Raw genomic sequence first — 27,297 nt, forward strand, 5'->3', positions numbered from 1 at the left:
TTCCCATGACTCTGCTTCTTTTTCCTTCTGAGTATATTATTTATTGTTTTATTTATTTACTTATTCTTGGCCTCCTGCTGATGCTCCATTGGAATGAGACTTTATCTGTTTTGTCAGAACAGTGCCTGGAACATAGTAGGTAGTCAATAAATATTTACTATTGAATGAGAAAGGAAAAATGAACTTTCACTGGTGTGGGTGCCATGAAGAACTTTTTGACGAAGATGTGATATACACTTGTACAGGTAAAGGGAAAATCGCAAAGTCTCAGAGACCAAGTACAGACCTTAACTGGAAGCCCATGAAATGAGGAAATGAGAAAAACAGGATGAAAAAGGAAAAGATAGAAAGGTATTCATTCATAATCACCCCGCTATTCAAATGTTTATTTGGGTGTTTTATCTATCCCAATACATAATAGAGGACACAAGAGTTTGCCTACAATGTGATAAGGTATTTAGGAGAGAGCAAAGGGGAACCAGAAGCTGAGGCAATTTAGAGGAGGAAACAGGTGTGAAGAAGTTCCAAAGAAGGCTCTTTGTAGGATGTTTGTAAGGGCCTGGTCTTCTCTCCAAAACATCTGTGTAAGTGATCTGTGGTATGTGTTAGGGAAAAGGATTACAGGAAGTTTCGCACTAGAGAGACCTGAAGGGAATTTGACTTTGTGGCCAAGTTTTCAGAGTCGAAGAGGGCAAAGCTGATGTTTTCTACGGATGCAGATCATCCAGAAATGGAGAACAAGTTTTCCTGAAGAAACACAGAGAACAAACAATTATGTAAAAATTAGCTCCCTGAGGGTGAATTTCTTAAAAGTGATAAGGTTTAGAAAATCTGAGAGGAGAAAGGAACAAAACAAATTATCTCGGGCTTGGGGGTTGTGGATGGTGGAATTGGATGCTGTGTATCTAGTCAGTAATTGAACCGGAATCGTTTGACCAGTGAATCATTCTTTCCTTGGTCAAAGGTAAATTTGTCAGATAGACCCTCAAAGGGTTCAAGGATCCCAAGGGTCATAGCATATGTGTGTCCACTCCTCCTTCTTTGTTTTATAGAAAGAGACCAAGGGCAGGCTGCTCCAAGATGGTTCACTTTGGCATGTAAATTATTCTGAGCAGAAAATAATAAAGGCCCAAAAGTCTCAGAAAGAAACTTTGACCTCTCCCTCACAACTCTGCCTAGAGGAATTTAGAGAGAAGACCTGCTCCAGAAGGAGAGCTGTCACCACAGAGAACTATATCATGATATGAACTAGGTATGGTAGACAAGGAGGAACCTAGCAAGGCCTGTTCTTTAAAAGTTCTCTCTATGTCCCTTTGTTTCTCAGTGGCCCCAGCAAATATTTGGTTTTCCAAACATTTACTCTTCTTGTGAATTGCATTGCTTACCTTTGTAGTCCCAGACCTCTACCCCCTTCTTTTTAGTTCAGGATGGCATATACGGCTAATTTTGCCTGACAGTCTTTGGAATCTCATGTCTATATTTCCCCATACATACAGAGCTAAATTTGATTGTCTTTTGTTAATCTGTCTCTCATGTCCATTTTTTTACATTTATTTATTTATTTTGAGAGACAGCAAGTGTGAGCAGGAGAAGAGCAGAGGATCCCAAGCAGGCTCCACACTATCAGTGCAGAGCCCAATATGGGGCTCAAACACATGAGCCATGAGATCATGACCTGAGCTGAAATCAAGAGTTGGATGCTTAACCAAGTCACCCAGGTGCCTCATGTCTTCTTGGTCCAGCTAACAGAACTTTGAAGGGTAGAGGAAAACTTTTTCCTCCCCAACAGTATCAAAACCCCTCTCCCACTGTTGTCTGCAGGGCTACATTTCCTTGTTTGTGGGGCAGGGTATGGTTGGCTCTAGAGGCTGGAATCAGAAGAGACATTCCTGACTCCTACACACCCATGTTTCTTCCCCATCTTTCAGTGTTGGAAATCTAGGAACCAAATTCAAAATGGCATTTCTGGACTTTCCTGAAACTCTCTGTGCTGTTCTAACAAACAATATCACTGTTATATAGGTGATATAAGGCTGACACATACTGCCCAGGGAAGAAGTACATTTAATGTTTTGATTTCTTCCTTTCTTTTAACAAAAACTTGTTGTTCCCATCCATTTCTGCTAGGGCAGAAATAAAGTCCACTTGGGGAGGAGACCATTTTGTTTGCACTTTAGCCTGGTGCCTGGTCAGGATGTCCCATTGAGTACAGCATAGCCATGGTGGAAATGCACAGTGTGTGTAGGCCTAGGCTTGCACGAACAAGGTGCTCCAGCCTCCACATTGGCTCTCATAAGATTTTCAACCATGGCCAGGTCTTCTTAGTGCAGAATGATTGCAAATTTGATAAAACTTCACTGGATCACATGGTTAGTAGAGCCTTAAGTTAAGAGGTGAGTCTGAATTGAAGAAATACTTTTTGCCTAATAGAGATTACATTTATTATTAAACAGATTGTGAAATCAGTACCCTTTGTGGGATCAGCCTCCTTTCTCCCAGATACCCAGGCTGGAAAAATTAGAGTGCTTGGGAAATTTCTCTCTTTCCTTTATGCCCTAGATAGAAGCAGTCACCAAATCCAATCTTAGAACCAATCTCACCCAGTGATTCTTTCCTTTCCATGCCCTGCCATCTCCATGGTGCAGCTCATGGTCTACAAGGCAGCTGGGAGGAAGCCATAGGCTCTGAGAAAGACATTCTAGATGTGCATTTTGGCTCTGTCATGTGAGTTGGACAAGCTCAACTTTCTGCCTCTCAAGTCATTCTTATAAAATTGATTGATAATTCTTCTTACTTTGGAGAGTTATTGCGAAGTTTAAATGAAATAATAACATTATAGAAGTGCAGGTGACTAAACAGTGTAGTCCCAACTGTTCATTTAGACATGAAAATTAGTAGAAAAGAAATTATAAGGTTATATAACAAAATGTTAACAATGTTTTTCTAGTGAGATGGTGGATTTAAGGGCTTGTTTTTTCAACTTGCATCTTTGGGCTTTTTTATACTTTTTAAATCTCCACAATTAAATCTCCACAGAGAACATGTACTACTTTTATAACTAAAAATCATAAATTTGAAAAAATAAAATTCCACCAAACCTTTAAGAACTAGCTGAGTTGATACTTCCTTTATTAAAACTTTCCAGATCTTCCCATTGGGAGAGATCCTTCTCTGAGCAAGTTGCTGAATCACTATGAGACATAGCTTGCTCAGCCACAAAATAGGGACTAAAACCTTTAAATGAAAAAAATATATACACTATTATGTATATAAAATATACATATATATTATACATAAATATATATTTTATATATTATATATAGATTATATATTACATAGATTTTCAATATATATTTTCTCTCTATATATTTTTAAATGTCTGGGCTATAAGAAGTACTTAATAAATGCACTTTTCTTTTTCTGAAAACCAGAAACAAACAAGCAAACAAAAACAAAAAAAAAAACTATGTGAATGTGTTCCAGTAAAATGTAATTTACAAAAACAGTCAGTGGGCCAGATTTGGACTACAGGCCATAGTTTGCCAACTCCTGTCCTAAAGACTTGATAAGATTTGGGGTTCAATTTTTCAGTAAGACCTCTTCATATTCAGTGTTGTGTGTTTCTAGAGGAGATATGTGATGTCCAGTTGTCTCTTTTTCTGACACTAGCAGTCACTGATGATCAATGCCTAGATCCAGTCTTTTTCTTTTTTTTAAGTTTATTTATTTTGAGAGAGAGACAGCACAAGTTGGGGAGGGGCAGAGAGAGAGAGGGAGACAGAGAATCCCAAGCAGGTTCCACACTGTCAGCACAGAGACCTGTGTGGGGTTTGAACCCCTGAAACCATGAGATCATTACCTGAGCTGGAACCAAGAGTCAATGCTTAACTGACTGAGTCACCCAGGCACCCCTAGGACCAATCTTTAATTACGAATTGCAAAATGGTGATATTCTAATTCTATCATTTTTCTTCCATTGTTCTAAAAAAAAAAAAAAGAAACTGAGCTACAGGACTACACTGAACACTGAAGTATAGTTAACACAGAAAAGGTGAAGTAAATGCTTTATTCTTTCTCTTTATTTACTGATTTTAAAGTAATGAATTGGTTCCCTGGTATCCTCCAAGGTGGACCAAAGACCTGGTTGGTTATTTTTTGTGGTTTTTCTGTTTTTTGGGTTTTTTTAAATTTGTTTCAATTGTTTGTAGTTATTATTCTTATCAGTGCTCAAAGTGGCCCAACTTTGGCCAGGGGGTACTCTTCACATTCACTCCTAGATTCTTTAGGCAAGATTGACAAGACCCCAGCAGTCTTTGCTAGTGTCCATGTTTTTCTAGAATGACATCTTGTCTAGTTCCTGCTTCAGACAAGAAATGTGTTTTTTCTCAAAGAAGCCTGATCTTTTAGTGGAAAATGAGTATCCATCATTACTAAATTTGTCATTATTTCTAACCCTTCTAGGGCAAAACTGGGAACATTTTTTAAGCAAATATACTTCATGAGTCATTCAGAGTTAGGATTATATGAGTTTTACTTAATATCTTTGATGATTTTATATTTGGATTATTTTCATCTGACACTGAAAATCTTGATTCTTTATGTATTGGCTTTCTCCTCTTGGATGTAAATATACTTGTTTCTTTTGTTTTCATTTTTTCAGAGAGTGGATCTTTTTTAATTCTTTATGGTTTAACTTTATAAATGTGTAAAACATTTACATGGCTTCAAAGACAAATTTACAAAAGTAATTACATTTGGGAAAGTCTTGAGTCTATCCTTTTTTAAAATTGAAATATAGTTTACATACAATGTCATATTAATTTCAGGTGTACAATATAGTAATTTGACAATTTTATACATTATTCTTGCTCACCATGGTACGTGCAGTTACCATCTGTTGCCATATAAAGTTACACAATATTTTGGGGTGCCTTGGTGGCTCAGCCGGGTAAGTATCCACCTTTTGGTTTTGGTTCATGTCATGATCTCATGGTCCGTGGGATCGAGCCCCACCTCAGGCTCTGCACTTGCAGTGTGGAGCCTGCTTGCGATTCTCTGTCTCCTTCTCTTTCTGCCCCTCACCCACTCACACAGCCTCTGTCTCTCTCAAAATAAATAGACTTAAAAACATTTTTTAAATTTTTTTTCAAAAAGAAGTTATTACAATATTATTGACTATATACCCTATTCTTCTGGATCACACATATCCTGAGCAAGTAAATGCCTTTTGGGATCCCAGTTTTATGGAGAGATGTTCTTATACCAGACTCTTCTTGAGTCAGTTTTTGTCCCCACACAATCAAAACTGACACTCAAAGTCACTCCATTTAACTAATGTGGTTTCAGTGCTCAATATACTTCTCTAGACTGAAGCTTACTCCCACAGTGGAATATTTTGCTGTCTTGGTAGCTTTTGATGCTTTTAATAAGATTTTTAAGAATATATCTTCCTATACCCACAAAAAACAAGACTGAAAATCAGACATTTTGTTGAACAAAAGAAACCAGACATCAAAAAGTACTGCACTAGTTATCTATTTTGTAGGAAAATTAAGCCAAAACTTAGGCCCTTACAACATTACTTATTATCTCATGCTTTCTGTGGGTTAGGAATCCAAGCATGGGTTGGCTGGGTGTCTCTGGCTCAAGGTCTTTCACAGGCTGCAATCAAAGTACAGCCATGACTGCAGTCATATCAAGGCTCAGCTCAGAAAAAATGCATTCCAAGTTCACTCATTTTTGTTGCCTGGATTAAGTACACACACACACACACACACACACACACACACACACACACACACACACAGCTGTTCCTTGGCAGGTGGGCCTCTCCATAAAGCAGGTCACAAAATGGCAGTTTGCTTCACCAGGTCAGGCAAGTGAGTAGAGTCAGAGAGAGAAAGATAGAAGCCACACTCTTTTATGATCTAGTCTTGAAAGGAACATCACATCACTTTTGCTGTATTCTGTGCATGAGAAGCAAGCCCACATTCCAGCCACATTCAAAGGGAGATTATGCAAAGATGTAAATATAATGAGGTAGGGATCATTGAGATCCACTTTGGAAGCTATCTACCACATGTACATACTATAATTATGCCATTTATAAGAAGTTCAAGAACAGACAAATCTAATCTTCAGGAAATTATTTAGAACACTGCTTTCTTAGTAGAAGTGCAGGATTGACTGGTTAGGGTCATAAGGAACTTTTCTAGGTTGATGAAGATGTTCTATATTTTGTTAAGTGTATGTGTTTCATGGAGTATGCTATTATTAAAACTCATTGTACTGTACACTTAAGGACTGTGTAATTACTGCATGTAAATTATACTTCAATTTTAAACAAATGTTATCCTACAATTAATGGGCAGAGGAAAGATGGGGGTGGATAACTTAGCCTTCCATATTACCAGATATGGAAGCTGCAGCTCACTTCTGTACTTGATTTTGAACCAAAGTTCTCACCTTTACTTCACAATATTAAAAAATATATTCCAAGGAGCCTGGATGGCTCAGTCAGTTAAGTGTCCAACTTCGGCTCAGGTCATGATCTAGTTGTTTGTGAGTTTGAGCCCATGTTGGGCTCTGTGCATCCCATGATTTATTTATTTTATAGCTGGAACTTTGTACCTTTTGACCTCCTTCACCCACCGCCACCCCACCCCTCTAGCAACCACCAATCTGTTCTCTATAAATAAATTATTTTTTAATATTTATTTATTTATTTTTGAGAGAGCGAGAGAGAGAGAGAGTGGCGGAGGGGCAGAGAGAGAGGGAGACAGAGAATCTGAAGGAGGTTCTGCACTGTCAGCACAGAGCCCAATGCTGGGCTTGAACTTACAAACTCCACAAACCTCACAAACAGTGAAATCATGACCTGAGCCAAAGTCAGATGCTTAACTGACTGAGCCACACAGGTGCACCTATAAATAAATTATTTTTTAATGTTTATTTATTTATTTTTAGAGAGAGAGAGAGAGAGAGAGAGAGAGAGCACATGCACAAGATGGGGAAGGGAAGAGAGAGGGAGAGAGAGAATCCCAAGCAGGCTCCACGCACAGCACAGAGCCCAGTGTGGGGCCCAGGTCCCACGACTGCAAGATCTTGCATGACCTGAGCTAAAATCATGAGTCTGACACCCAACTGAGCCAATAAATACATTGTTTTTAAAGCACAATAATTAGTAACAAAAAAATTTCCCTACCATACATATCTAGCAACTCTGCCTGGGTTAGACACAGATAGTTTGAAAATGGGCCTCTGCAACTAGGATCAAAAACTCAAATGCCTAAGGCCTGCCCCAGATAGAAGCCCAAAGGAGGCTCCAGGTTCAGGACATAATGTCGAGGGCAAAAGCCAAAGAACACCTTGAGGTAAAAGACGTAAACAGAAAATTAAATACAGAGGAAATACAATGAGTGTGCAATTGTGTGGGGTAATATTTAACCTCCTACATCATTAGAAATGCAAATTAAGTGAATAAAATACTACATTTATGTAAATTATTAAGTAGAACTTGAAGCTGTGGCTCAGAATTCATGAGGATTCAGTAAAACTGAACTTTTCCCTCATGTCCTAGTGGTAGTAGATTAACTGGCAAATGTTTTTGACATGTACTATAAACAAAGCAGGTCTGGGGCACCTGGGTGGCTATAGGTTAAGCGTCTGACTTCAGCTCAGGTCATGATCTTGCGGTTCCTGGGTTTGAGCCCTGCGGTGGATTCTGTGCTTCAGATTCGGCATCTACCTCTCTCTCTGCCCCTCCCCTGCTTGCACTCTGTCTCTCTCTCTCTCAAAAATAAATAAACATTAAAAATATATTTTTTAAAATAAACAAAGCAGCTTAGTGGTTGTCTAGGGCTAGGGCTATGATTAGAAATTGACTGGAAATGGGATGAAGGCTCTTTCTGGGGTGATGATGGATACATTCTCAAATTATTTGGTGATGGGTGCACAACTCTATATATTTACCAACAAATCAGTAAACACTTGCAATTGGTAAATTTTATGGTATTTAAATAACACCTCAATAAATCTGTGTTTTAACATTGACAGAGCTAGGATGTAAACCCAGGCCATCTGATTCCAGAAGCCACCCTCACACAGCTAGTGCCTTCCTATACAACCATAACAAGAGAATAATATCGCAGTTGGAAAATGCAAGTCATCTAGATGTCAGCAATTTCCTCAATTGGTTTCCTAAATAAAACGCACAGTACTGGACCATTCCATTCAAAATTACATACATGGTAACACTATCCGCTCCCTGCTCTTCAAGCCAATACCATGCCAATACCTCAAGTCTGAAACAGGAATGCATGAACAACTCAGTCTAGAAGAGTTGCCCAAAAGGGAAGTCCCCAACCCCCTGGGGAGTTCTGAAAAAAGAAATTACCACCCTCAAGCAATTTTCAGTATCCCTAAAAAGTCAATTGCTCAATAACATCCCATCACAAAGCTGTAAGGGCTAAGAGAGAGCATAGAGTAGAGTCTACCAAATGTGGAACTTCCATTATTCTCTCCATGGAGTCAGGACACATGACTTTCCTAGCATCAGTGTGCGATAATATGCATGGAGTATTGCCAAACCAAACCTCAATGTTCAGAGTTTTACTGGGGCTTCATTACATAGACATGATTGATTGCCCATATGGCTGATGTCAGTCTCCAGCTTCCCCAGGCCTCACCCAGGGTCCCCACCCTAAACCACATTGTTGGTCTTCCTGGTGTGGCCAGCCCCCATCCTAAATCATACTGTCAGACTATCCAGTATGACCCAGAGACACGAGGCAAACAATAACATTTCTATCAGGCATAATATTCCAAGGGCATAGAATTACCTAGAATCCAAGGGCAAAGGCCAGACATCTTTTTGTGTAAGGTCAAATTCTTCACTGCACAGACTGCCTCTTCTGGGCACACTGTCTGAGCCACTACTCTGAATGCTGGGCAAGGTGGTAGCCTCTGGTCTTGTCTGCTTGCCTCTCCCTACATCACACCTCTGCCCTATGATCAAGTTGGGGCAGGGTGATTGGGAACCCAATATTCTTGGCTTCCACACCTGGGTCGACCCTCCATCCTATGGGTGAGGGGTAGTAAATGGAGGCCCTTTCCATCTGCTGAACTCACCAGGAATTGCACCTCTTCTACTTGGAGAAGAGGAGAAACAATGGCGGCCTCCCCTCCTTGTCAGATATAGTAACCCTTGATTGGGAGCAGAGAAGAGAGGGAGCCCCATCTTCTTAGCCACACCTTAGCCCATCTTCTTGATGGATGGAGCTTCCATCAAGCTGAGCTGAGGAAAGGGAAAGGGAGAAAGTGTCAAGGCTCAAATGCCACATTCTCAGTGTTCTTGCCAAGTTTATTAGGCTTTCTTGAATCAATGTTTCCTCATTTGCTACATGCCCTTAGGATAGTTTCCAGAGACCTTAAATGGTTGTTTTTTACAGTTTTCTCTAGTTTTGTGTGTTTCACTGAAGAGTGGGTCCACAAAGCTCCTCACACGGCTGCTCCACCTTTGCATAGACCTTCAACATTATACTCCAGGTGAGCAGTCACGGGATTTGAAGAACAAGGTTCTGTACTGTGACACAACTGAGGATCCGCATTTCTGTTCTGATGTTCGAATGAGGAGGATATGGCAGTGAAGCCTAGCTGCCCTATTCCCATTGTCGGTCCCTCTCTGCTTCTCTCTCCTGCTCTCACGCTGGCCCTCCAGTTGCAGACAACTGACCACCACTGGCTGAAGGATGACCCCCCCCCACCAGCTGGCAGATACAAGATACCTCTCCTAGGTACCTCTACACCCATTTGGACAACAAACCTCCACTGGTAGAAAGGCCAACAATGTAACAATTTCCTGAGAAAACATAATCTGGAAATTTCTCTTTCCCTCTTTGGCAGGGAATCCTTCCTTTTTCTCAGTGCCATGGACCACAGCAGTAGCTTAGGGATGGTTACAGCCTCCTCCCCTAAATAATGGCTTTAAATGCCTAGAATAAAATACATAAAATTATAAAGGAAACCAATTTCCAAAAAAAAGTTAAATTTTCTAAATATGATGTACTAAAAATATGCTTCTTTATGAACGTATTAAACATCAAGAATGAGTGGAAGGTCTGATAACTTAGAATCCTCAGCAGGGCATAAATGATTTTTCTGCAGAAAGTGTAAGGTGATCTGAAAATATCTCCACTTCCACTGGTAACAAAATCAGAAATACAGCTAATACTACATTGTTTTGTCTACATTTTCAAATGAAAAATGCTAAATTTTGGTTAGGGAGCATCAGGATGTATTCTTTCCCTATCCACATTCACCAGCCCCCTAAATCCTGTGAATCCCTGTCTGAGAACCACCAGTACTAAAAGTATGGCCTGGACCAATAGCCTGGGATGGTGCTTCTCAAATCACCTGGGTCAAAATGCAGATTGTTTGTGTGCACCCCGACATTCCGAATTTCTGACAAGTCCCCAGGTAACGCTGATGTTCTGGTCCAGGCTGTGGAGAAAAGGCTCGGAGGCTTATCACAGGGGGAGTGGAGGTAAGAGTCAGAAGGCACACAGACAGTATTTCCTGACCCTGACCATCTGCAAGGGTGCCTTGGGGTTTCCTGGCTTCATCCCAAGGGGCATGCTTTCTTTTTTCCATGTATTTCAGTATCTTATGACAGAAAAGAAACAGAGATTCTGAACTGCTGGGCACTCTCAGCTTCATGAAAGGTGCCACGGAGCAGCAAGTACTGGTCACCTAGGCTGTTAACCCTCACCAAGTCCCAGCACCCAAAATGGATGCACGAGCACACGCATCCATTCACAGAAAGCAACAATGATTCACAAGTCCAAGTCACCAAGACTTTCAAGTTGAAGTGGTCTTCCACCTTCGTCCTCATCTGATAAATTCCTAGCCATCCTCCCAATACACCTTCTCTGTAGAGCAACACTCTCTCCAGAGTTCTTCCCCACCACAAATAGAAATAAGAATGGTAACAATAATAATCACAACAGTAACAAATTTTATTGGTCACTAGGGGCCAAGTAATGCCAAAACATTCTACAGGTGTTATCTCATTGAATTCTAGAATAACCCTTAGAGGAAGTGCTGTCTTTATCTGGTGGATCGGAATGGCTGTGGGTTGAGGGGAAACAAAGGCCTGTGGCCTCTAGCTCGGTGCCTTGCATACCTGCTCTGTGCTGGCACTGACTGCACCCAGCTGGTCACCACCCATGCGCTTCTGTCCTGCATAAGCTTTTGCACACTGGCAAACTGAGAAGTTATCTTCTGGAACACAGGACAGATTACATTAATGCTTATAGCCACATCACGTCTGGGTGTGAGAGGATGACACATATCAGATAGACCAGGGTGCTCAGACATTCGTGAGGATCTGCTCAGAAGCAACTCAGCAACTTAAGACACAAGCCCACAAGGAGATACGTTTCCAGCAAGCACAGGACTGCTGTTTCAGTGTGTTGCACCACGGAGCCTGCTTGGGATTCTCTTTCTCTCTCTGCCCCTCCCCAACTGCTCTCACATTCTCTCTCAAAAATAAATAAACTTAAAAAAAAAAAAAAGACTATGTAAACTTTACTCAGAACAAAGAGCCACTAGAGTTAAACGAGCAGTGATGAGAAAAGATCATGCAAGTTGGAACCAGAACCAAATACAAAGACAAGAGAATTTATGTCTTCTGAGAAAGTTTCACAGAATCCTTCAAAAGACTATGAAAAAAAAAAAACCTGTCACTGAGGAATACCCAAAATAGACTCCAAACAAAGCACAACCTGAATTGAGCATGTGGGGAGATGGCAAAGGGGAAGATGAATTATCCCCAGAAGAAATACAAATGTTTGAACAAGAAAATCAATGCCTCATTGGTGAAGAGAACAGCCTGTTTGATGAACTGGGGTAAATCAAAGGAATAGTGGTTGAAATTTCCAGTCTCTAAGAGATAGTCACAGACAAGGGTTTACAACAAGAAGCTGAAACTGAAGGCATTCACCAATGGGTTACAGAAGTAACTGAGGATATCAAGGAAAGCGATGAAGAGCAGCCCTTAAGAAAAATGCTGGCTTCCAAGTGTGGGTGCTCTTCTTCTGGTGATGTGCTCCTTCTCCTTGCTCTAACTTGATATGCACCCACCATAGTCTAGGCAACTGCTATGGTGGGTGCTGCCCCATTACTCCTGGCACACGGTATGCTGTCCTGGGTCTCCAACATCAGAGTGTGGTTTGTGACCACATGTTATCCCAGAGCCACTGGGGGGAGGGAGGCTGAGATAAATATGTACTCTCACAGAAGGTACACCAAAACCTGTGGTTTTAAGCTTATTTTGTAGCTGAAAAACAATGAACACAAATTGAAAAGAAAGGAGAAAATTAAGTGCAAATGATTGTGCAAAATAAAAGTAACTAAAGACTATGAAATTATGGACATTTGTACCTTCACTATTTTCCTGAGGGCACAGAAAAATATATATAGAACACTTCTCTAAACTAGGTTCTATTCCCTAAGAAAACTCAGCTGTCCAAAACTCTAGTGCCTCTGTATTTGAGATACATTTAATACGCAGGCAAAATATTAAAAGAGCAGGAAAAAGTCTAAGTTAACAAATGGTGTCACTGTTATTTGCAGTACAACAGCTAGGAGTAAGCAAAATATCAAAGATATTAGTTTATTTTCTTTGTCCCACCCAGAGTGGCTTTTACAACTTCTTCAGTAAGAAAAGAGAAGTCTGAAGATCTGGGGCATTAGGCTGCATTTCCCCTTTAACCTCCTTGAGGCTAATGAATCCCTTTTGCACCACCTCTCTGCCACCCAGCTTCCTCAGCTAATCTTAATTCCAAAGCCAGACCGAGCTCCCACCAACCCCACAGCTGGAGAATCTGGGTCTTTAAAGGTACTGTGGAAATTGCTAATTTCAACCCAGCTACGAGGGCTGCTGAGCTGCTCTTAGGGTGCCCTCTGCTGGCCATGCATGGAAGCAGGAGAAGACGCCTCCATAGGAAGGTAAAAAAAAGGGTCATATAAAAAAAGGCCAAGAAAAGTACTCAGGGTGATTACAGAAGAAAAAAAAAAGTAAATAAGAACACCCAGGAGGCATCCCAACTATGAAAACAAAGGATTAATCATTTTAAGAACAGAAAAACACAAAATCCTCTTCCTTTAAGAATTCTGAGAATGAAAATCAGAAAAAACATTTTGAAAGAAAGCAAAAACTTGCTACTTTTGGTTTTGTCACTGAAAACATGAGTTGATGTTTATAGTTGATGTTTTCAAATCTTAGCATTTTTGGCCTCTGGGTTTCAGAACTGGTGTTCATGACACAAGAAAGTGTTACAACAGCTTGGGAGCCCCAAAGGTCAGACTCTAGGAGCCTTTTAAAAGGAAAAGGGAAACAATAAAGGACTCTTGCAACTGAACAACAACAAAACAAACAACCCAATTCAAAAATGGGCAAAGGGTTTAAATAGATTTTTTTTAGAGAGAGAGAGAGAGTGCCAGTGGGAAAGGGGAAGTGGGAGAGAGAATTCCAAGCAGAGTCTGATGCAGGGCTCGATCCCAAAACCCTGGGATCATGACCTGAGCCAAAGTCAAGAGTTGGAAACTCATTTGACTGAGCCACCCAGGTGCCTCAAATAGACATTTCTCCAAAGATACAAATGGCCAACAACAGCAACAGAAAAAAACGTTCAATATCACTAAAAATTAGAGAAATACAAATCAAAACTCTTAGGTAGGAGATAACTACCTCACACCCATCAGAATGGCTACTACAAAATAAACAATAATAACAACTGTTAGACAAGACATGGAGAAATTGGAACTTCTGTGTGAATGTAAAATGTTGCAGCAGCTGTAGGAAACAGTAAGGGCACCTAAGCCATGGGGTTTGGAGAGCTCCAGGTTGGTAAACACATCGATGTGTGGGAGGGTAGTGCACCCAGAGAGGGGATGGATGCACCAAGCCCCTTCCCACACACCTTTTCCTACGTATCTCTTCTTTCTGGCTATTCCATGGCTGTATCCTTTATAATAAACCCTTAAGAGAGAGTAAGGCACTTCCTCTGGGTTCTGTGAGCCATTCTAGAAAACTGTGAAACCCACGGAAGAGGGTATGGAAACTCCTGATTCATGGCCAGTTGGTCAGAAGCACAACCTGGGACTTGGGATCAGCATCTGAAGTGGGTGGGGGCAACCTTGTGGGACTGAGCCCTTAACCTGCGGGGTCTGCGCTAGCTCCAGGTAGTTAATGTCAGAATTGAATTGTAGGACACCCAGTTGGTGTCCAGAGAATGGGAGAATTCCTTAATATGAGGTCAACACCCCACACATTTGATGTCAGGAGTGTTATGTGTACAAAGGAAATAAATTTTAATATCCCAAAGAATGGAAATCAGGGTCTCAAAGACACATCTGTACTCCCATATTCATAGCAAAATGATTCATAAATAGCCAAACGTCCATTGACAGACAAATGGATAAGCAAAATGTGGTATACCCATCCATATGAAGGAATATAATTCAGCCTTAGAAAGGAATTCTAACACATGCTACAACATGGGTGAACTTTGGGGACATTAGTTAGCCTAACTAAGGTAAGCCAGGCACAAAAAGACAAGTACTGTGCAATTCCACTTATATACTTAGAGTAGTCATATTCAACAGACAGAAAGAATGGTGGTTGCCAGGGGCTATGGGGACCTATTGTTTCATGGGTACAGAGTTTCAGTTTTGCGAGATGAAAATGTTCTAGAGATTGGTTGCACAACATGATAAATATACTTAACACTACTGAATGTATACATTTAGAAATAGTTAAGATAACAAATTTTTTTTTTTTTATTTTTTTTTCAACGTTTTTTTTTATTTATTTTTGGGACAGAGAGAGACAGAGCATGAACGGGGGAGGGGCAGAGAGAGAGGGAGACACAGAATCGGAAACAGGCTCCAGGCTCCGAGCCATCAGCCCAGAGCCTGACGCGGGGCTCGAACTCACAGACCGCGAGATCGTGACCTGGCTGAAGTCGGACGCTTAACCGACTGCGCCACCCAGGCGCCCCAGGATAACAAATTTTATGTTGTGTGTTTTACAATTAAAACTAAATTTTTTAAATTTTTTTTTATGTTTATTCATTTTCTTTGAGAGAGAGAGAGACAGAGAGTGAGTGGAGGAGGGGCAGAGAGGGAGACAGAGAATCCGAAGCAGACTCCAGGCTCTGAGCTGTCTCAGCACAGGGCCCGATGCAAGGTTCAAACCCAGGAACTGCGAGATCATGACCTAGGCTGAAGTCAGATGTTTAACCGACTGAGCCACCCAGGTGCCCCATCCCAGCTCATTTTTTGATGGAGATAAAAATAACACTCATCCATTCAGGGCTCCTTCCCACACACCACACATCTGGGAGGTTAGACGAGCCTGTGAAGAAATGTACCTTTGGTTAAAGTCCAAGTGATCTGAATGTCAAAGCTCCCTGAACTTAGAGAGATGGGAGAGAAATAAGAGGTACTTAAATGTTAACAGGACACATGGAGTTTTTTTTTTTTTTTTTTCCTGTTGAGTTATTTTACAAGTTTTTTCCAGCATGAGCCTTAAAAGGAAGATCACCCTTGAAGGCACAGTGAATAATTGACTATCTTTCTGCCTATCTCCAATAATGGAACAGTATGAGACATGAGTATAAATTATTTTTTATTTTACTTTGATGACTGGGAAAAGATACCAATATATAAAATGAAATCAGAGCTAACAAATAACTTGGAGCTAACTGGCTAACTTTATTAAAATAAAGACAAGTCTGCTTAAACTGAAAAAAAAAAATGCTCTCACTGGCACTTTGCTTTGGCTGGGACCTTTGAAATTAAGGCCAACGTGCTGATAATAATCACACCATCGACCTTTCCCCTCCTCTTAGCACACATGGTACTGGCAAACAGCAGCACAGATATTTGGATGGGTCACCAACTGTTCAGTGCTCTGCCTGTGCAAGACCTTTGGAAATAATACCTTTAACCAATGGTTACTGTGAAAGATTCACTTTCAGATGGTAAAGCTCTGCCCAAATACATTTCTCAGGGCTGATGAGGGCTCACCGTGCAGCAGCACGTGAGGTAGATTCTCTCTGCATTTTGCAGACGTTCCTGTGGTGCTTTAAGCAGGGGGGTGAGTGTTGCCCATGACCAGAACATCGGGATCCACATTCCTACATGTGGGAATGCCGCTGCATGTTCCCAGTTTGTAAGCCAGGCTGCGATTCTGCCCCAGATCCTAACTCTTTAAATCCAGAGGGATGCTTTCTTCGTCCACAGATTGTTTAGGGTTTAACTGGCTGCTCAGAGTTAAAAACGAGTATCTCAAGCCCCCTGCCATGCTGAAAGGAGAAAAAAAAAGTGAGAATAAATAAATCTCATAGGTGGTACCACCAGCAATTCCTGACATCTTTATAAGTATAGCCCGCTTAATGTGAAGGGAATTTTTCTCCTCAAGTTTGTGGATTACTTGATGAGAATCACTCCTCTAGAAATCTTTTGGGGAAGAAAAAAAGTAGATCAAATCTAATACAAAACTTTGGAGAGAAACAAATACTTTATTATTGAATAAACTATGCTATTATCTTAAAACAGCACTCCATGTGTAGGACCCCAAAATGCCTTTCAAAAGTATCTCAGCCACTCCTCCCAATATCCTTAGCGGATGATGCTCTGACACAGCAGGACATCAGTGAGGCCCACTTCACAAGAGGAAGAAACATAATTTAGGAGACTTTTTTTGTGAGAAAGACACATGAATTAAATTTAGATCTCAGCCCCTTGAATTTTCATTATACACGTCCCCATGATCCACGTGAAGGAGCATGTCATTCAAACAGATGAACTGAGTGATTTAAGTAAAATTATCTTAGAAACTGAAATGTCAAAACATCTTGCATTCTTTCACTTATAAATCAGGCTTTTTAAAACTCATATTTTACTAAAATGAGTTCATTTAGAAATCCCACTTACCAAATATTTAACCCTACAAAGTTTAACACAGAGAAAATGTAGTCTCCACCAACTAACATCCCAATGTAGGCAATGGATACATTCTGTAGAAAGAGAGAGAGGATTAGTCATTTTATTTTACTTTATTAAAGTTTATTTATTTATTTACTTACTTACTTACTTTCTTATTTAGAGGGAGAGAGAGAGAGAGAATGTGAGCAGGGGAGGGGCAGAGAGAGGGAGGGAGAGAATCCCAAGCAGGCTCCATGCTGTCAGCACAGAGCCCAACTTGGGGCTTGATCTCATGAACCACAAGATCATGACCTAAGCCAAAAATCAAGAGTTGGACACTTAACTGACCGAGCCACTCAGGTGCCCCGGATCAGTCATTTTAAAAGTGAAGAATTTAAGGGGGAAATACATGTATATGGTAAAATCTGAAACTAAATATTTTAGCTTTGCTCAGAGACTTTAACTTTGCTCAGAGACTTGTAAGTACAAGTGTTCACATAGGTGTTCACAGAGTGTTGAATGAATAAGTAAAAAACCATTACACATGGCTTTATAAAGAAATAAGGTAAACGATGGCATAATTACAGAACACTGCATCACACACAAAAAAAGATGTATAAGAGTTGACTTGTCATCAGCTTTTCAGATCCCATCTCTTTACCATCATTGGGTAGTGAATTTTAATCATACTGACCCTAAACTCACACAGATCAGACATCCAGCAAATTCCAAGTAGTGCCCTGCCCTGGGTATTCTAGGAGGGTCTGGGCAGCCAACAGACAAGTCAACTGTTAAAGCAGGCAGTCTTTCTCACTCATTTTATTCATGTGAATAGAGAAACAAAGCAACTGTATGAGAGAACACAGAAAACCCATCCTCTTCTTCAGGACTGTGTGGATTCAAACACACACACGTAAAACACACCTACGCACAATCCATGAGTTTAGAACCTTTTAAGTGAGCATATACCTAGATTGAAAAACAGTTCTTCACGGGGCTTCCCTTTCTTACACATTTTTTAATGCTTATTTATTTGCTTAATTTTTGTTTGAGAGACAGAGAGAGACAGAGCATGAGAAGAGGAGGGGCAGAGAGAAAGGGAGACACAGAATCTGAAGCAGGCTCCAAGCTGTCAGCAGAGAGCCCAACATGGGACTCGAACTCACAAACCACGAGATCATGACCTGAGCCAAAGTCAGTTGCTTAACTGACTGAGCCACCCAGGCGCCTCACCTGGGCTTCTCTTTCCTAGTCAGCAGGCTCTCCCAGAAAACCAAACCGTACTAACAAGGTACCAAACAAGGTATCTTGCTGAGAGCAGAAATTTGGAATTTTTCTCAGTTTTACGTCATATTCCCAGACCATCCCCTCTCACCACCCCTAACCTTAAAGTGATAATTTGTCTCTCCTTTTTAAATCAACAAGCCCTCCCTCTGTTTTACAGATTGGGGGATGAGAAGACCTAAGAAAGGATCACCCAGGTGCAGCTGAAAATGCCACAAGCCTCCATGCTCACTATCCCACCCGTTAACAACAATAAAATCAAACTCTGCTTCTATCATGAAGACTGGATTCATGGCTGATTTCCCAATTCCCAAGGTGTCACCCCCTTACCTTGATGGCTCCAACCACTGCCGTAGTGAGGGCTGAATTGTAATAGCTGCACAAAACTGTGGAGTACATCAACAGAAACCTGGGGCAAGGAAGGAAACGCTTGGATGTGTGCCTTACTGTGCTGGGTATAATAACAGATTAAGAAGAGTCCCCATGTGACCCACCCACAAATGCTTTAAACAAATAAAAAAGAAAAACGTACGATAAAGATTTTATAACCTACATCTAAAAACATCCCCTTTGTAACTCCAAATTGTTACAGGAAAATCATCCAGTGGTGAATCAGCCAAACTTTCACCCTTAGGTATGCTTTTCATTCTATCTGTGCACTTCCCATTATATTTCCATGTAAAGGGGGGTAAGGATTGGGAAAGTTTTTGTAATGGTCTGAAATCTTTTGTTTAACAACTATGTCACAACAGTGCTCTCTAACCTTCTGTGCATCGGAATCAGCTGGCACACTTTTAACACACAATGATGCCTGACAGAAGTTCTCCTTCCGTTGATTTGAGGTGGGGCCCTTGGCTGCATGCAATATCAAAGCTCCATAGATAATTCTAATGTGCAGCAGCTGAGAACCACTGGTGTTAGAAGGGAAAATCAGGGAAGAGTCACTGGCTTTGGATGAAAAAGAATGAAATTAATGGATCCCACAGCAATGAGACAACAAAAAGAAACAAAAGACATCCAAATTGGTAAGGAAGAAGTAAAATTTTCACTATTTGCAGATGACATGATAATATATACATTAAACCCAAAAGACTCCACCAAAAAACTGCTAGGACTGATCAACAAATTTAGTAGTATACAGGATACAAAATCAAAATGTATACAAAATGTATAGAAATCTGTTGCTATTCTATACACTAATGAAGCAGCAGAAAGAGAAATTACAACAACAATTCCATTTACAATCGCACCAAAAATAATAAGATACCTAGGAATAAACTTAACCGAAGAGTGAAAGACCTGTCCTCTGAAAACTATAAAACACTGATGAAAGAAACTGAAGATGACACAAAGAAATGGGAAGATACTCCATGCTCCTGGATTGGAAGAACAAATATTGTTAAAATGTCTATACTACCCAAAGCAATCTACAGATTTAATGCAATCCCTATAAAAACACCAACAGCATTTTTCACAGAACTAGAACAAACAATCCTAAAATTTGTATGGAACTGGAAGAGACCCTGACTAGCCAAAGTAATCCTGAAAAAGAAAACCAAAGCTGGAGGTATCATAATTCCAGATTTTAAGTTATATTACAAAGATGTAGTCATCAAAACAGTATGGTACTGGCACAAAAACAGACACATAGATCAACAGTACAGAACAGAAAACCCAGAAATAAACCCACAATTACATGGTCAAGTAATATTCCACAAAGGAGGCAAGAATATACAATGGGAAAGACAGTCTCTTCAACTAATGAAAACTGGATGACAATGTACAAAAGAATGAAACTGAACCACTTTCTTTCACTGTACACAAAAATAAACTCAAAGTGGATTAAGGACCTAAATGTGAGACCTAAAACCATAAAAATCCTAGAAGAGAGCACAGGCAGTAATTTCTTTGACACTGGTCATAGCAACATCTTTCTAATTAGGTCTCCTGAGACAAAGGAAATAAAAGCAAAAGTAAACTACTGGGATTACATCAAAATCAAAAGCTGCATGGCAAAAGATACAATCAATAAAACTAAAAGGCAATGTACTGAATGGGAGAAGATATTTTCAAATGATAGATCTGATAAAGAGTCGGCATCCAAAAGCTATAAAGAATTTATTAAACTCAACACCCCCAAAATAAGTAATCCAGTAAAAAATGGGCAGAACACATAAGCAAATATTTCTCCAAAGAAGACATTGAGATGGGCAACAGACAGATTAAAAGATGCTCAACATCATTGATCATCAGGGAAATGCAAATCAAAACCACAATGAGGTATCATCTCACACCTGTCAGAATGCCTAAAATCCAAAACACAGGAAACAACAACTGTTGGTAAGGATGTGGAGAAAAGGGAATACTTGTGCACTGTTGGTGGGAATGTAGGCTGGTGTGGCCACTGTGGAAAATGTGGAGGTTCTTCATAAAGTAAAAACAGAACCACCCTATGATCTAGTAATCACACTACTATGTATTTACCCCCAAAATACAAAAGCACTAATTCAAAGGGATACATGCACCCTTATGTTTATTGCAGCATTATTTACAATAGCCGAATTATGGAAGCAGACCAAGTGTCCATCAAGAGATGAATGGATAATGGCAGTTGTAGAATGGGAGGGATGTCTAGCATATCAGGTATGATTGGTGAAAGGGAAATAGCATTGATTCTGGTCACTCTTGGTCAGCTTCTTTCTTTTCTTTCTCTTTCCTTCCTTCCTTTCCTCCCTCCCTTCCTTCCTTCTTCCCTTCCTTTCTTTTCTTTCTTTTCTTTCTTTCCTTCCTTCCTTCCTTCCTTCCTTCCTTCCTTCCTTCCTTCCTTCCTTCCTTCCTTCCTTCCTTCTTTCTTTCTTTCTTTCTTTCTTTCTTTCTTTCTTTCTTTCTTTCTTTCTTTCTTTCTTTCTTTCTTTCTTTCTTTCTTTCTTTCTTTCTTTCTTTCTTTCTTTCTTTCTTTCTTTCTACAAAAGTTAGGGGCACCTATGTGGCTCAGTCAATTAAGCTTCCGACTCTTGATCTCAGTGTTGCAAATTCAAACCCTGCACTGGGCTCCACACTGGGTGTGAAGCCTACTTTAAAAAAATTAAATTTAGGGGCAGCTGAGTGGCTCAGTCGGTTAAGTGTCTGACTTTGGCTCACAGTTCGTGGGTTTGAGCCCACAATGGGCTGACAGCTCAGAGCCTGAAGCCTGCTTCAGATTCTCTGTCTCCCTCTCTCTCTGCCCCTCCCCTGCTTGCTCTCTGTGTGTCTCTCCCTCAAAAATAAAAAACATTTTAAAAAATTTTTTTAATTAAAAATAAAAAAAATTACATTTAACAGTTTTGCATTACAGGCTCGTGATTCATGCTTGCTCTAACGTGAAGGTTAAGGTTGTTGTAGAACTTCAAGCTCAGGGATGCCTGAGTGGCCCAGTTGGTTAGGCGTCCGACTTTGGTTCAGGTCATGATCTAACAGTTCATGAGTTCGAGCCCCACATTGGGCTCTGTGCTGACAGCTCAGAGTCTGGAGCCTGCTTTGGATTCTGTGTCTCCCTCTCTATCTGCCCCTTCCCTGCTCACACTCTGTCTCTGTCTCTCAAAAATGAATAAACATTAAAAAAAAAAAAAGAACTTCAAGCTCAGTAATTTTGAACACTGAAATGTTCATCTGGGATGTAATAGCAATATTCAGTACTGACCATCACTGTTAAAACAATTTTTAGTTTTCCTCAAGTTAGTTATATTGTAGGAGTGTGCCTAAGCAGCAAGTGTGTGTAGGTTAAAACAGTTACACTTATGTTAAATGATGTTTTTTTTTTCTTTCTACACCTTTATTTACTTTTCAGTTAGTTTAAATCCTTGAGGGATACAGCATTACATGGATTCTGTGGCCAATGGCTTTAGCAGGAAGGTTGCTTTGGAATTTGGCACGAACCATGCCACTGTTTCCATGAGCACGAGTTACCTTTCCCCAGATTACTCTGGTTTTATTTGGTTTGCCTTCAGGAGTCACTGTGTTGTTCTTTGCTTTGTACACATAAGCATATCTCTTGCCTAAAGAGAATTCAGTTTCATCTCAAGCATGAAGACCGTCAATTTGAAGAAGAGCTGTGTGCTCCCTCTGGTTCCGGAGACCCTGCTTACAGCCAGCAAAAATGGCTTTGGACCACAGCCTTCCAGATATATTTGTCATTTCAGGAGTCCTGTTCCCAGAAGGCCTCCACAGGTTCCAAGATGGCAGAAAGAGCGAAATGTTGCTCTTATAGCACAATATTCTGAAAGCTTTGGATACATGTTGAGAAATACACTTTTCTGCCAAACTGAAATGTAGGAGCTGTGTCTATGATTCAGAGTGAAAACACCTGGCATGTTTGTTAATTCTGTTTGGTTTAATATCCTATAAAGCATGTAAGTGTACACTTGTATTTTTTTTTAAGATCTGGGACAATTTTGAAATTTAATACCAATACTGTAGGAGTTTGGTCATGTTGTTTGTATGAGATGCTGAGGCTTTGATTTAAAACTTTCCTTGTATTGTGATTTCCATTAGATGTACTGTACTAAGTGAAATTTATTAAATAAATCTTTCTTTTAAAAACTGGGGGAAAAAAATGAATGGATAAAGAAGATGTGCTATATACACACATAAATGGAATATTATTCCCCCATAAAAAAGAAAAAGAATGAAATCTTACCATTTGGAATGACATAGATGGAGCTAGAGAGTATTATGCTAAGAGAAATAAGTCAGTCACAGAAAAATAAATACCATATGATTTCACTCGTATGTGGAATTTAAAGAAAACAAGTGAGCACAGGAAAAAGAGAGAGAGACCAAGAAACAGACATTTAACTACAGAGACCAAACTGATGGTTGCCACAGGGAAGGTGGGTGGGGGGATGTGTGAAATAGGTGATGGGGACTCAAGAGTGCATGCGAAAAAGAGAGAGAGAGAGAGAAATTAGTGAATTCCATATGTCAGTGATAATCCTGTACCCTATGACCAAAGTTAATTCACCAGACATTCAACGTTGAGTACTATATTGAAAAGAAAATGACTACAGAACTGTGATCAAGAACCACACAAAAAGCATATATGTACAGGAAAGAATCCAATCAGAAGAAATATGTTCATTTCACTCAAGAAGTGAAGACAATTAGCTGAGGCGTAAGTGGGGTGCAAATTCCATCCACCCAAAAAGAGGGATCATAAGATGTGTTTGATTTTAAAGCTAAACCCCAGTTAGGAGGCATAAGCCTGGACTCCCAGTGACAGAGCAGAGGGAATCAGACTCTTCAGAAAGGGCTCAGCCTGTGTTCCTGTGTCTTAGGGAGTATCTTCCTGCCAGAATTTAGTGCCCAGCCCAGGGTCCAGGTGAGAATCTCCAAACTGTTAATAACAGAATCCGGATCACAAATCTTCAACACAGTAACTGCTTTTGGCCTGAGTATGTTTCTTTTTTTTTTTTTTTTTTTTTTTTGGTTCAACGTTTATTTATTTTTGGGACAGAGAAAGACAGAGCATGAACAGGGGAGGGACAGAGAGAGAGGGAGACACAGAATCGGAAACAGGCTCCAGGCTCTGAGCCATCAGCCCAGAGCCTGACGCGGGGCTCAAACTCACAGACCGTGAGATCGTGACCTGGCTGAAGTCGGACGCCTAACCGACTGCGCCACCCAGGCGCCCCCTGAGTATGTTTCTTAATAGGGATAGTAGAGAAAAATATTAGAGATAAAGTACACCAGGCTTTCATGTTAAGAAATAAACTCTATTACAAACTTAAATTCTGTAATCTTCAGAATACCATGTCTCTGTTATTAAGATAATTACCACAATTTGACAAGTTAGAGGACCCAACATCTTGGCCTCTGTGGTTTGAAACTGAAATTTGCAATTGGGATTACACTTGCAATTTTCATTTGAAAGAAGTAAGAAAATCTGAGTCCATCTGAACACAGTATCTGATGTTTAAAAGAAGCTGATCTACCACATTTCTAAGTTTGGCTTATTAGATTTCAAAGAGTTGCTTAGGTGTGTTAAGCAACCTGACTCATAAGCTTTGCTAGGGCTTTATTAGGGCTTAGAATAGCTGGAGAAAAATCAGGTGAATTGTATTTGTAAATGCAGTTTAAAATGCTTAATTTTTTTTGGTAAATGAGACCAACGTACAGTAAATTGCTTAGGAGGTTTTAATCAGCTAAACTTGAGTTAATAAACCATTAATAAATAATGAAAGTAAATGCTATGTTAATACAAAAATTAGTAACTTTATAAAGAGAGCAACAGTATTCATAAACTGAATTTAAAGGCTTAAAAAAATCTAAGTTTTTTATGTTTATAATTTTCATAAATTCAACATTAATTCACAGCCCCAGGAACTATAAATAATCCTATTCATGCGTAAAATAAAAAGATTAAAAAACTCAATATGATGTTACTGAGTGCCTACTCTGCTAGGTCCAGATAGTAAGAGTACATAACCCACAGCATCTGCCCTGGAGGAGGTGAGTCTAATAAAATACCAGAGATTATAGCACAGAGAAGGGGTCTCACCCAACTTAGCGGATACAGAAAAGTTTCCTGCAGGCTTCCTAAATTAGTACAGACTTAAACCCAAAGCAGTCATAGTTTTTACTTTTATTTTTATTTAAAAATTCCTACCCCAGGGTTCTAATCATGCAACGTTTTCTCCATCCTAATTTTAGTGAAAACACCTCCACTTACATTCAGAATTGGAGAATACCTTGGATATAAGATCTCAGTATCCATGAGTGTGGACAACTAGGGCACAAACTCATCAGCTGGGCAGGGCACAGGAGGAGCTCCCCTCTCCAAGGTCTGGAGGAGTCTGAATTAGCCAATGTCCTAAGTAAAAGATGGCCTCTAGACCAAAAGGCTGCACTTCTCAGTATCACCACCAGGTGTCCCCAGAGGGAAGATAAATAGATACACATAGATATATAGACATAGATGTATAGATATATATAGATATATATCCACAAGGATCAAAGTAGTGTATTACAATTTTCTTTCTAAGAAACAATCCTTTCTATATGCAAATATGCACCCTATATAGTCCTTTGGCTAAGAACAAGGTTCTAAACTAAAAGAACTTCTATTAACTCAGTAAGGAAACCATACCACTTTTAACATTAAAAATGTCAACCTCCACTTGACAGTAGTTTTGCTTTTAGCATCCGTGGATTAACAAAATGCAGATATTTAAAGGCATTGCTGAATTAGCAGCTTCTTGCCATTCTGTATTTTTTAGATCAGATATCATCTATGTACATTTGAAAAATAATAGCACATATATATGATACACATTCAGACGACAGATGCCAACAGTATATTTGAGCTTATAGGTCTCCAAGAGATGGAGGTGCTCACATGGAAACACTGGAGCAGAACTCCTGCTCCAAGGTTCTTACCATTTCTGAAAATGACACAAAAAAATAACTGATTTACCCAAAATTGTATGGCAAACCGGCGGCAGTCACAAATAGAACACAAATGACCTCGTTTACAACTTGTGCTGGTTATCATTCCATGAATGAGCATATACATAAATTCAACACAAATGTTCAAATAATAATGAGCCACTTTTACAGTCCTTTCACAAACCATAGTGGTACCCTAGCACATTACTCTAATTCCAGATTTCAAAGAATTTCAAGTAATCTCATCTCACCCACCTCTAGTAAGAACACACTCCTATCCAAGCTCTCAGTGGTGTGCCAGGGATGCCAAAATCATGGGATAACTATGGTCCATCCTCCCAAAGCACCAATCTTACACTAAGATTTGATTTGTTGAGAATGTGGGAATATCTGCAGTCTTTAAAGTGCCGTCGCTCCTATGCCCCAGCTATCTGCAGGGTCCTGTTTTCTCTTATCTGTTACATCTTGGTGGGAGAAGTGAAGGTTCAAAGAATAAAACATTTTTTTATCCTGTGATTAGAAAATATTTGATACTTCTGTGTTTTCATTAAGGAATATATTACTGCTTCAGTGGGATCAAAAGATCTGCTACTGGGGCAGAAAGAGACTAGAATAATCACCTCCAAGGCCCAAGGGCTGGGCCAGCCACTGGTATGAAGGAACTGGAGCCTGTAATTTTTCAGCAATATTAAAAAGACTTGCAGAGCGAGCTTTTTAAAATCTAGTTTGTCAACTTAAATTTCAGCCTATATTTTACTTTTGCCTGCATTAAATTATCTTAGGTCCCACAATCCAGTTTACCTTCCTGATATAATTAAACTCAATCATATGTTTTATTTACAAACTCCTGATTACAAACAGCATTTTCAAGAGCTGAATCTTTCTACCATAATTCGAAAAAAAATTAAAATCCTCCCCTTTTCACCATTCCATTCATTTAACATATATTTTTTAAGTGTTATAATTCTGTAATTATATTTCAACAGGGTACAGAGGTTTGGTGGTTAGAAAAAGCAAGTTTGAAATGCAAACTTGAAAGAGTGAAAATAAGTAAGAAGCTGAGCATCATAATTCTCTGGAATCAAGGGTTGGGATGCATATGTATGAGCCCTAAGTCATTCCTTGAGCAGGGGCTAAAGAAAAGGGACAGATGAGCCCAGTACCAATTGTTCTGAAAACCAAGAATGTGCTCAGAAGCTTATAATGGCTTCTCTTACTGTGAAAAAATAAGTGATCCAATGCTTTGAGTGAGAAACTTCAAGAAAGGATTTTGAAAAATACACTATGCCAAAATTGGACTTTCCTTCAAGAGCAGTTTCAGAATTAAAATTTGACCCCTGAAGGTAAAGTAGAGCTGATCCCTGAACAACACAGAAGCTAGGGGTGCCAACCCCACCCCCCAGTCAAAAATCTAGGTATAACTTTTGACTTCCCAAAAACTTAACTGCTAATAGCCTACTGTAGACCAGAAACCTTACTGACAACATAGTCAATTAACACATATTTTGTATATTATATGCATTGAATACTGCATTCTTACAATAAAGTAAGCTAGAGAAAAGAAAATATTATTAAGAAAATCATGAGTTATTGGGACCT

General features: G+C 39.8%; 1 protein-coding gene and 2 pseudogenes across 4 annotated transcripts in view; 1 reads left to right on the plus strand and 2 right to left on the minus strand.

The window, feature by feature from the left end:
- Positions 1-10,394: 10,394 nt before the first annotated feature.
- On the plus strand, positions 10,395-12,146 carry LOC102953720 (annotated as a pseudogene).
- A 3,230-nt stretch (positions 12,147-15,376) lies between these two features.
- The window catches only part of SLC35D2 (solute carrier family 35 member D2), a 57,203-nt gene continuing 45,282 nt past the window's right edge, over positions 15,377-27,297 (minus strand). The window contains exons 9-11 of one of the 4 annotated variants that reach the window (XM_042964632.1): positions 18,607-18,685; positions 17,002-17,084; positions 15,377-16,370 (exon numbers count right to left, since the gene is read on the minus strand). In XM_042964632.1, coding sequence (XP_042820566.1) covers positions 16,268-16,370; positions 17,002-17,084; positions 18,607-18,685 — 265 coding nt within the window. In that variant the 3' untranslated portion in view covers positions 15,377-16,267. The remainder of the gene's footprint in view (positions 16,371-17,001; positions 17,085-18,606; positions 18,686-27,297) is intronic. The other 3 variants (XM_042964631.1, XM_042964634.1, XM_042964633.1) reach the window with 3 other exon arrangements.
- Positions 21,871-22,449, minus strand: LOC107180250 (annotated as a pseudogene).

The sequence above is a fragment of the Panthera tigris genome, chromosome D4, assembly GCF_018350195.1.
Source record: "Panthera tigris isolate Pti1 chromosome D4, P.tigris_Pti1_mat1.1, whole genome shotgun sequence".
Lineage (NCBI taxonomy): Eukaryota > Metazoa > Chordata > Mammalia > Carnivora > Felidae > Panthera > Panthera tigris.